Raw genomic sequence first — 12,367 nt, 5'->3', positions numbered from 1 at the left:
TGTTTGTTAAATGTTTGGGTGCTGAATTCATTTTTCATTTGTAAAACGACATATGACCTCTGATAACCTCAAGGTCATTAAACTTGGCCTATAGAGATCTTGCAGTCACGTGACCGGAAAGTTAACAGCTGCCATCTTGTCGGTCAACAACACAGCTGAATACTGCTGCACTCGTGTACAGAATGGATCAATTTCAACCGACGGACTACACGGCTCATTTTTCTAATGAACAGATAACTAGATATATGTCTAAAATAAACAATCTACAGATTAGTGACCCTTATGGCTTACCGGACGGAGTTTTCACGACCGTGTCAGTGGATGTTGAACTGCCAGCGGAATACCCAGACGCGTATAATTACCTCATCAACTATCCCTCGCTGTTCAGTGGTGAAGCACTGCGTGCTTATAAATCTTTGGACAGTTATCTCTACAGAAATTCAGGATTTGTCAGCCCCCCTAAGATGTGGCATCTTGTAAAGAAGAAAATAATCCTCATTGGACGGGTAAGTCACTTAAGTATTGAGCACTAGAACTGATGCTAGATATATCAGTAGTATCTAGCATAGCACTGACCAGCCGATTATGAATGAATCATACATGGCATATATATTTATTTATAAATCCTTATAAGGATTTATCCTTATATTTATAAGGATTTACTACTAAGACAGTGGTAAATTCTTATAAGTTCTTTACTGTTTTTTTTCGTACCACACCGCTAAAGACCCAATCCACCCCGCCCCAACCCTTTTCTCAGGCTCCCACTTCCTGGAATTTTTTTATTAGAGCAAGTCATAAACTTATGCTGCAAATAACCACATGGATATACTGAAATAAATACATGACGAACCTGAGATGAAATGGTCACTGCACAGGCACCAGTGAGCGTTCCTTCCAGTCGGTACCCATGCCTTGTTCTTGTTGTTTGGATCAGCCCGGCCGATAGCAGCAATCCATTTTGCGCGCCTGTCAGGGTCCCGTGGCAGCCTATGAAACTAACTTCCCGTTTTCTGACCTCTCCTGTTGTGACATTTATATGCCATGCAACTCTCCGGCATTGTGGCACGGTAATATTTGAATATTTCGGCGAAAAATAATGAAAGTCAGTGGCGGAAATATGGCGTTTAACCGACAAGATGGCGTTTGTCTACAATCTGGAGCGGATGTGACGTCACATGCAAGTGCTCCATAGGCCTATGCATTTAACGGCATTTTTAAACTGACTTTACTCCCCCAAAAAGAATATGAACAGACAAAAAACAAATAGAAAGGAACAAATATAACATTAAATGCCAGTCCATGTACATGTGACTTACTTTTCACAATGAGAATGCCTAGGCGATCACCTTACATAACATTGCATTACATTTAGCGGTTATTGTTCATACAAAGCTACTGAAAAAAGGACAGATTCAGCAGCATACAAAATGTGGGGGCATCCAGGGTATACAGGTTAATCAGGGTTAGTATATATGAGAGTTTTTTTCTTTGTTGTTTGTTTTTTGTTTTTTGTTTTTTTTTAAACGGGGTAAAGCCTTTACAAAAAACAAACAACAAAGAAAAAAACTCTCATATATACTAACCCTGATTAACCTGTATACCCTGTATGCCCCCACATTTTGTATGCTGCTGAATCTGTCCTTTTTTCAGTAGCTTTGTATAAACAATAACCGCTAAATGTAATGCAATGTTATGTAAGGTGATCGCCTAGGCATTCTCATTGTGAAAAGTAAGTCACATGTACATGGACTGGCATTTAATGTTGTATTTGTTCCTTTCTATTTGTTTTTTGTCTGTTCATATTCTTTTTGGGGGAGTAAAGTCAGTTTAAAAATGCCGTTAAATGCATAGGCCTATAGGCCAAGTTTAATGACCTTGAGGTTATCAGAGGTCATATGTCGTTTTACAAATGAAAAATGAATTCAGCACCCAAACATTTAACAAACAAGGCCGTTTGCTAACTTCATTAATCATTTTAGTACATTTAATTCCTTAGAAAGCTGAGAAACTGGGTTCAGCTGAGACGTTTACAGGCCCAAAGTTCAATGACCTCTAGAGGTCAACAGAGGTCAGATAGAGCTCAGCATATTGCAGATTTGAATTCGGCACACCCAAATTGACAAAATAAGACTGTTTGCCGACTTTGTCTCAAAAATGCATTTGACTCCTTAAATAAGCACTTTTTTGAATTTTGGTACCAGTCTATAATCTTTACATGCAGTTTTTCCCTTTCAGTAAAAAGTTTACTTCTGGTTCAGTTCGATGTAAGCCTGTAATTATCAAAACTTCATTTAGTAGAAAATGTATAAATGTGGGCGGCATGGTGGTGTAGTGGTTAGCGCTGTCGCCTCACAGCAAGAAGGTCCGGGTTCGAGCCCCGGGGCCGGCGAGGGCCTTTCTGTGTGGAGTTTGCATGTTCTCCCCGTGTCCGCGTGGGTTTCCTCCGAGTGCTCCGGTTTCCCCCACAGTCCAAAGACATGCAGGTTAGGTTAACTGGTGACTCTAAATTGACCGTAGGTGTGAATGTGAGTGTGAATGGTTGTCTGTGTCTATGTGTCAGCCCTGTGATGACCTGGCGACTTGTCCAGGGTGTACCCCGCCTTTCGCCCATAGTCAGCTGGGATAGGCTCCAGCTTGCCTGCGACCCTGTAGAAGGATAAAGCGGCTAGAGATAATGAGATGAGATGTATAAATGTCACTGTGTGAGGGTTTTCCCAGGCTGCCACACATATGTAGTGTGCTACAGACAGCTCATTAAAGTGATAAAGGTTTTAGCTTTTATTCAATAAAATAATTTCTAGCATCTCTCAATTCACTAGGTATTCAGTAATAATAAAAAAAAAATTCGATTCACTTATACCTATTTATGACAGCGTATGAGGGCCATTGTAGGTAAAAGAAAAAAATTGGGGAGCTGGGGGAGTGGGGGTAATATGCTGAGGGTGAAAAAACTGAATTTACACAAAGTAAAAAATTTACAAGAAAAACTTGGGTATTATCTTCTGAGATTTTAAAGTCACAAATTTGTGAGAAAAAAAATCAGATATTCTTTGAGACAATAATCACATGCTTCCTAGCTGCAGTGTATTCTGGGAAATATAGTTGAAAATCTCTTACCACTTTATTTTTTCATATTGTACGATTGAGCAGGAAAAACTATCTTCTCCGTAACTCTTAGCTCAGCCATATCATCTGTGGTGTGATGTTCTTGATCCAAACATACAGAGTGAAGCGATGGGGTTCTTTGACAAAAAAACAAAACACTATTTTCTGAGTTATATTTCTTGTAAATTTATGGATTTTATTTCAGAGAATTTGAGTTTTTTTGCTCACAAATTTATGATTTCATAATGTTGGATAATATCTGAATTATTTTTTCTGAAATTTATGAATTTAATCTTGCAATATTAGCCCCCTCTCCCAGGTTGTTTGTTTGTTTGTTTGTTTGTTTGTTTGTTTGTTTGTTTTTTACCTGCAATGGCCCTAATATGCCACTGTACCTATTCCTTGGTTAGGTTGTGAAATTTGATTTAATATGGGGTCATTTAAACAAAAATACTAAAATATAGGCTTTTGACTGTCGTCAGTTTTGTGTGTGTTTTGAGGCATACTTTTCAAAATGTAGCTTTGAGACCAGTTTGTGGATTATTTTTCTGTCCTTTTATACAAAGGACAGACATTTATTTAAACAACTCAAGTAATCATGTTCTTCCTACAAGGCTTTATTCATGTGAGCTCATTGTTCTGTTTGTGTGCATACTGCTTTATTTTTGTTAAAGCTTAATGAATAATCCTCTCTCCTTGGTTGTTTGCTCTGTCAGTCCCAGATGACGTATTTGCTCCAAACTACATATGGAAGGGGTCATATAACTACAAAGGAAGAAAGCAACCAATGACTCTGAGTATCACAAGCTTTAATACAACCACAGGTCGAGTCAACGTCACGTTAACTAGTAGCAACATGGAGCTGCTGCTTTCAGGTTGGTTTATCTGTCAAATCAAATGTTTGTTGAACAGATACACTTTACTGTCATTTCTGAATATGAAAAAAGATCAGTCAAGAAAAGCTTTCAGGAAACAAACAGGATATAGACAGGACTCCAGAATGATTGGCACCCTTCAGGCGTGTGTGTATAAATTAAACATTGCATTCAAATGTTTCATTCAAGCAACTGTTATTCTCAAAGATACCCCCTTTTTTAAATAATAGTATGTGTTCTTAGAAATGTGTGGCATTATTGACATCCTCAGTGAATAATAAAGAAAAAAACAAATTTTGGTCATCTTTGAAAAAAAAAAAGTGTTTGTTAAATTACTTTCAGTCTCCATGAACTCTCCATTTGCCCCTGAACACGTACTGCCAGTGAGTATCAACGCTTGTTCCCCCACGTGTAGAATTCCTTTGTCATCCCTCAACATGGAGAAAACCAAAGAGCTTTCAATGGAAAAGATAAAACAAGAGGAAAAGGATATAAAAGAAATGCATAAGCAGTTAAAAGTGCAGTTAAGAGCATCATTCAAAATTCTAAACTATTTAAAAAATTTGTTCAGTGCTCAATGCTCTTATTTGCCACAAAGAAAGGCTTCATTACATCGTGAGGGTGCCGATAATTTAGCAACAAATGTTTTGCTGATTGATATATATACACACACACATACATATATAGGTGTGTGTGTGTGTGTGTGTGTGTGTATATATATATTAGTCTAATACCGCAATACAGTCAACTCCATAATTATTGGTACCCAGTATGAAATGAACGCAATTTATATATATATATATATATATATATATATATATATATATATATATATATAAAATTGCGTTCATTTCATACTGGGTACCAATTCAGCCTGACACGGCTCGCGTTTCGACTACCTCAGAACAGCACGACTCAGCTCGCTTCAGCCCTACTCAGCACCCAAAACTCGCACGGTTTTGGAGTAGGTCTGAAGTGAGCCCAACCGAGCCGAGTGGGGCTAGGGGCATGAGGAGACACTCCCCTGTGCACTGATTGGTGAGGAGGAGTGTCCTCACATGCCCACACACGCCCCGCGAGCACGCTGGGATCTGTAAACACCGTAAACCCGGAAGAAGAAGAATTACGAGAATTTCTGAAGCCATATGCGCCTCGCCTCATCTATACGCTCTTGCCAGTATCTGTTGGCGTTGTCGGTGACAACAAGCCACAGCACCAAGACCAGCAACACTAACGACTCCATGTCCTCCATGTTTATTGTTTACTATCTGGGTCGTGAGACTACCGCTTAAAAAGTCACTGATGTCACTGTTTGCGCCGCCTAACGACATCACGTGACGTCCACCCACTTTCGCTAACTCCACCCAATGTGTCCACCCACTTCCAGCCAGCATGGTTCAGCACAGTTGTAGTCGAAATGCAACTCCAACAGCCCCACTCAGCTCGACTCAGCCCAACTCAGCACGGCACGGCTCAGCCCAACTCAGCCGCGTTGGTAGTGGAAAAGCGGCATAATAGTTCAACGGTACACAGTTGTCAGTCATTAACATGTCAAAGGATGATAATAATATCTGACTGTTTAACAGACCATAAGACCTGAAAATCAGCCTACGGTTTTTAGTGCATCATGACTACAGAATTCTGTTTAGTTGAATTTATCTGTTTTAAAGCAGGTCATGTTTTCTTTCCACTTAATGACCTTATTTAAATGCTACAGTTCAAAAGTTAAACCTTTTCCTCTGCTGTGTTCAAATGAAATATTCATGCTATTTGAGAGAACTTTGATATTTTCCACCATAATTAAACTTAATCGGTCTCTCTCACCTTTCTGATCTCCATTTCTTGTTCCGTCGTCACATAGCCAACTCTGATATCCTTTGCATTCTTTGATGTATCACAGCCATTTCGACTTGGAACTGACCACCCTGTTACCAGTAATTACACAGACCACTATTCGTACATGAAACATCTACAGAATCAAAATAGTCATACTGTGGTTATGCTGAATTTCACAGAATGTAATATAAGACAGTAGCATCAACTCTGTCATCTTCAGAGAAACAATGGAATTTATTATTGCAGTAGATATAAGGCGCACTACTAAGCAGATATGAGTCCGTTTGCTGTTTGCAGTATGGCTTTTATTGCTGTAATGGGTTGATTACAGAATGGATAATACCTGCCACAGGAGATGTGCTAATAGCTGCAGTGTTTGGCAGTATTTAGATGGCTCATTCTTCTTTGTCTCTGGATCCAGGCGTCTACAAGAGCCAGGAAGCGAGGTTGATGCTGCTCGTATATGACGTGCAAGCATCCTCTACCACTACACTAACCAGGATGAAGGAAGAACAGTGGTCACTGGATGGTTTTGTAAGAGCTACGCTTTGGAAATCATTACATATTGGAAACGGCATCTGTGGTTTTGACCATAATGTACTATTGTAACATTTTGGCTGATATTTCAGTATAAATTTTCTTTATATTCTATATCAGGACAGTTGTTAATTGGACAATTACTATCATTAAGTCAAACAAATTGCTGACTATTTAGCTGGAAATCCCATTTTTTTTAATAGAAACATGTTTTTCCAACCTGCATGCAGGTATCTCCCGAACCCGATGGTACCACCTATGTATTTCAAGGATTTATACAGGGTAAAGACTATGGCCAGTTTGGCCTACAAAGGCTGGGTAATGTATCATGTTTGCATTTTTTTTGCATTATTCGCTTAATATTATCATTTAATATTATGTTATAGAGTTATATTTTGGGACCATTTTCATTGACATATCCATTATTATGAACTTCTCAATCCTAAACCCTTGCGTTTGGAGTGCTTATCTGCACTTTCAGCATTTATAAATTCATTGTGTACTCTGAACACTCATTGAAGAGATGATCACTCAGTTCTCTGAGTGTTGTGGCTGAGAGGTGCTTAAGGGTAATTAACATTGTTTTAATGGATGCTTTTTAAAAAAGGTTTAATATGATTGAATTGATGAATGTGATGTGTTTTGGTTGCTGCCATTTGCACCCTGCAACACTCTGGTCAGAACCTTAGTTGAATGTGTCTGAGAAAATTTAGAAGCACACACTTTTTATATACTGTACATTTCTATTTCTTTACTGCTCGTTAGTACTTCTGCGGTCCAAGTACTTGAAAATATATTGTAGCAGAGTTGTATAACGTATGAAAAAACTGACTGTAGTTCAAGATTTGCGAACATGAATCCGCTCTGTTGTGGTTTATCCAGACACATGTATTTATGCAAATTATAGCTGAATGCAGCTCATCAGTGACAGGGCTAAGGTGGGGTTTACATTAGACCGTATCAGCGGATCATCAGATTAACGTTTTTAAAAACGATTAGCGTGCACACAGCAACACCAATACACGGATACGCTAATCACATGACTAACTCAGCACATAAGTTGAAATGTGTCAGTGCGGCTCATCGCTTCCTCCTCAGCGGCTACGCTCCAAATCATTCCGCCCTGAACAGCGAGTGCCCTCTGGAGGGTGCGCACTCCGGCCCTGCGCAGCTCACAGAGCGCGCGAGTTAAGCGCACGAGCAGTGATTCGGGACTGAGCCGCTGTGCGCAAGTCACTTACCACTTGCAAGTGTAAGGATGGCAAGCCTAAAGACAATCATAACTACACAATGGGCAGTATTTGCATCAGTATTTGCAGTATTTTCATACTTTTATACTCTTTAATGAAAGGTGATACAAGGCGGAAGTCCGCGCCGTTTTTCAGCAGTCGCGTCACATGACCAACGCCAGCGAATCAGGAAGGTGGATGTCACAGTGACGTTGTCCAATGACGACGCCAGCTAGAGCTCAGCACAGCGTATCCGCGTATTCTCAATGTTTACACAGCACCGGACCAGACACGATCTGGATTGAATACGTGGACCCTGGCGGATTCCCGTTTCCCGGCGTTTCCAGGCGTTTTAATGTAAACGGACAGTGCATCCGCGAAGAAAACGAGACAGATACGGTCTAATGTAAACTTGGCCTAAGGCTGATTTTGTTTTAAATGTCAACATTGAAAACAGGATATTTAAAGATGATACAGACAGCGAACTATGTGTTTAGTTTCCCTGCATCACATTCAAAACAGTCTCATGAACCCATAATGGTGTTTGTCAAAAATGGCAACATGAAGCACCACTATGAATCAAAGCATAATTACTTTAAAGGGGTCATGTGAAGGACTTCAGATTTCTATAAAATTCTTTTTATAGTCACAAATGATCATTTTAACAATAGTATAACAAAAATGTGAGTATATTTTTTGAGGGGGAAACAGTATTATTTTCCAAAGTTTCCTGTGAAAATCTGTGAACTTGGAAGTCTGAGGGCACATCGAGAATAACAATTGCTGCTGCAGTTGGCAGAGCATGATTGGATAAGTAATTCATCCATTGTATCTGAGGTGGCATGAGTGATTGAGGAGTTACAGAGAGAGGAAGAGATCAAGGAAGTGCTTTATCTTGGCCTCTATATGTATGGGCCAGATGCAGCTGATGCCAGAAATGGTCACGTGACCCATCGAGACTGGGTGATGGTTTCAGTGCTTTTTTGTGGGCTCATACATGGGAAGCCATGGCCTAAAGGTTAGAGGAGCAGCTTTGGGATCAAAAGGTCGCTGGTTTGGTTCCCGGGACCAGCAGGAATGGTTGACGTGCTCTTGAGCAAGGCACCTAACCCCCAACTGCTCCCTGGGTTGCCCACTGCTGTGGGTATGTCAGGGTCTTGTTGTACATCACCCTGGATAAGAAATACTAAATGCCTATAATGTAACGTAATACTTCATACAGCCAATAAGACCTGTTAACATTGGATATTCATGGATTCACTGTAAAAGGCTCTTTGTTTGACTCTCATGAACTGTAATTGGAGACCGCCAGAATACTCGCAGGGACTTTTCAGTGCAGCCAACTGAAAGTGCAAAGCGCTGGCGGAGAGATTTTCAACGGTGTTCTCTATCGCAGCTGCCATTGTTATTCTTGATGTGACGTCACTACCGAAGATTACTGGAGTTTGCGGAAGATTTACGTCTTAGTTGCTAAGGGTGTTGCTAGGGGAATAACTTGGGACCGGGTGAGTATTTGTTAAAAATTTCGGCCTCGGAATTTACTCTCAGTGAAAATTGGATGTCCTACTTCACACAATCCCTTTAAACTGTCTTATTTCTAGCCACAGCCTCATCATTATTAGTTGGCATTAAACTGTAACTGTTGTCACAATTCAGTCATGTTAGTTGCTTAACTGGATTTTTGTGACAAAGGAATTTACTTGGACCTTCACGGGTTTTAGTTACGTACCCCTGCTTTATACTAAGAATAGTATACATCTTAAAATACATGCAAGAAAATCTAAACCTAAATTTGCCTGTGTGGTCTTTTTACAGCTCAGAGAGCTAAACACCCTAAAGGTTCGTAATAATTAGGTCAGAGCACTAGAGAACTCGGAAGCTTTTCTCCTCTCATGGCAAAGTTGCCGTTTGGAGAAAAGAGTACTCACAACAACAACAACAACAACAGAACATTATCCCTCAGCTTACTGGCAAAGTTTTGTTCTATGTTTTATTGTGTGAAGAAAGCTATCAGAGTTTTTTGATCCTGTTTTTCTATTTTCGCCTCCCACAGGTTTAAACATGTCGGAAAGTAATAACTTGTCAAATCCACCGCATGGTACAAACAGTAGCTCTGTGGCCATAGCAATCCTTGTGCCTTTTTTTGCCCTGATTTTTGCAGGCTTTGGATTTTACCTCTACAAACAGAGGTAAGTGTGCCGAGAAATGAGTATTTACAGTCATCCACAAATGTACCACTGTAAGCAGAAAACATTTCTGTTGTTATTGCAACTTTCAGATGAATAGGGTTGTCTTTTCATCCCGACATCCCAAAGCAGTCCTTTAGTAGAAAGATAATCCAAAAACAAAACACTGGAAGACCAGATAAAGATTGTCCATATAACAGAATACAGTCAGTTCAGAAGTAGCTTAGAGTGTCAGACTGTACCCCATAGTGACTGACGAAGACTTCTTTCACTTATGAGTGTTAACAGTTCAGTGTGCTGCCCTCTCACCAGTGTTTAAGTATAACGAATAGATTTAATGCACGTTTTAATGATCAGTTTTCTACTAAAGCGTTGTCATGTTTGCCATTAATTCTCTTGTCTGCATCTTTTATTGTCTTTTCAAAGGACTACCCCTAAAACTCAGTACACAGGTTGCTCAGTGCATGAGAACAACAATGGGCAGGCTGCCTTTGAGAACCCCATGTACAACACCAACGCAAAGTCAGTGGAGGGCAAAGCCGTCCGTTTCGACCCCAATCTAAACACAGTCTGCACAATGGTATAATGAGGACCACCAGACACAATAACAACGTTGCTTTGGGGTTTTGTTTTGGGTTTTTTTTCCTCAAGCTTTTGTCGTTGATTTTTTTTTTTAACAAACCCACTGGATATAATGGTGTCCCAGACAGGGATGAATTTCACTGAGACTGGCAGAGAACGTCAAGCGGATGCACTGTTCTCCTTCCTGTGATATTTAAAGCACACTCTTCAGGAACTGTGATTTGACCATGTGCATCTACAAAGGACATAGAATATAATGATGGGTGTACCAGTTAAATGTTTTTGTTTTTTTTCCTAGTCTGCCCCTAAAAACCTAAAAAATCTTCAGTCTTCACAGCAGAAAGCTTGGAGAGTCCAATGGCTATTCGGTTTGCACTCCGTGAGTGCTTCTTCACACTCAACTGGGTCTTTTTTTTTTTTTAAGGAAAAGGGATCTGTAAATCCAATTGCGTATATACACAAGGATCAGCCACCATCTATATTTTTGTGCTATGTACCACATGGGAGATACTGAACATTAAAAGCAAATACTGAGAGTTTATGAAGAAATTATAAAGTGCGATGTTTGTATTGAAGGAAATAAATATTCGTTGGTTAATTCTTTGGTGATAATGATACATTTTTTTCTCAATTGTTTAATGAACAGCCCCCTTTGCTTTTAGTTCTCACTATGTACATTTGTATCTTAGTTTGGATGTTGAGGTGGGATGTGATGTGCGATGTGTTACGATGAGAAAATAAGTGTGTCAAAGGCTGACGTTTTAACTGTGGAGCACCAGCTTTTTTTTTTCTTTACCACCTCCTTTTTTCCAAACTGCTCGTTTCTCAGTTCAGTTTTCTGAACAACACTATGACCTCTCGGACAGATGTCAGTATTTTGGACCTGAAGTCTGCAGATGACGTTATGAGTTTATCGTCCTGATTGTTCTTTCAATGGCAACGTGTCATTGTGCTCCATCCATCCATAGAGTTGGATCATTTGCTCATGTACATCATTTCATTTGTATGATTGCAGTTGTTGGTATTACATTTGTATAAAATGAAATGCACTTGGCATTTGTACCTGGATTTTTATACAAACTTGGATTACATTGACAGTAACATTAATTAGCATGCGTGTGTTAAATATGTGATGTGGCAACAGTGTGACATGTTTATCAAGTCCATATGGGCCGAGGAGCACTGTTCCGATTCAGTCTGACATTGACATGACGTAAATATTCATTAAGGGCAGCTTGATGATATTATGGCTTCAGTGGTTAATCAGTTTTTAAATTCAGCTCTGCTTACTCAGAGCTGGTTTAAATACAGTTTATAATAAGTGCATAACTTGTCATTATTCGAGCAGTGATGTCATTACTCTGATAATAGTTCTCCTTAACAGAATTGCTGCATTTTTGCCCAATTTGAGTGTAATAGGTTTTATTTTTCTCAGTGCCATAGTTTTCATGTTAAACCCTTGCTTGACGTGATTGCAGCAGGGTCAGACTACCTCAGTTCCGTGCTTCCAGGCCCTCAAGCTGTGAGATTCATTCCAGTGCCTTCTAATGTACTGTACCTCTCATCTCATTTCTCTGTGACCAACAGGCCATACTAGTGACTTGAAAGATTTCAGTGTTACATACAAATAAGCTGTTTAGAAAGCTGCAGACTTCAGGGAGCTGATTCTGACTGGACTGTCCAAAAGTCCCCAAATCAAACAAATCAATCTGTGATCTTTGGAGCATCCATTTTTATTGCTCAGCATCAGGCACAGGGATTCTACAGCATTGCACCTCATATACACTGTACACTTCCAGAGCTTCTTACCATTGTAGCTTAATAAATTGGTGTATTTTCTAACATGGCTGGTTTTACACAGTGCCTATCAAAAGAAAAAACACATGAGCCAGGTCTGCTGCTTTCCCTTCTTCTCATTGTTCTGTTCTTCGTCTGTCAGTCTTTTTTCTATAAACTGAAATTTGTGTCTCCAAAACTATTTGGACATGCTTCATCCTGCCCCAGAACTCCTGCT

The 12,367-nt window shown here is 39.7% G+C and overlaps 1 protein-coding gene across 1 annotated transcript in view; it reads left to right on the top strand.

Annotated features, from left to right (window-relative positions):
• The window catches only part of csmd3b (CUB and Sushi multiple domains 3b), an 898,971-nt gene extending 887,390 nt beyond the window's left edge, over positions 1 to 11,581 (top strand). Inside the window, 5 exon segments of the mRNA XM_060942250.1 lie at positions 3,825 to 3,983; positions 6,241 to 6,353; positions 6,587 to 6,674; positions 9,639 to 9,774; positions 10,198 to 11,581. Coding sequence (XP_060798233.1) covers positions 3,825 to 3,983; positions 6,241 to 6,353; positions 6,587 to 6,674; positions 9,639 to 9,774; positions 10,198 to 10,357 — 656 coding nt within the window. The 3' untranslated portion in view covers positions 10,358 to 11,581.
• The last annotated feature ends 786 nt before the right edge of the window (positions 11,582 to 12,367 follow it).

The sequence above is a fragment of the Neoarius graeffei genome, chromosome 16 (genome assembly GCF_027579695.1).
Source record: "Neoarius graeffei isolate fNeoGra1 chromosome 16, fNeoGra1.pri, whole genome shotgun sequence".
Lineage (NCBI taxonomy): Eukaryota > Metazoa > Chordata > Actinopteri > Siluriformes > Ariidae > Neoarius > Neoarius graeffei.
This window is presented reverse-complemented; position numbering and strand designations above follow the sequence as displayed.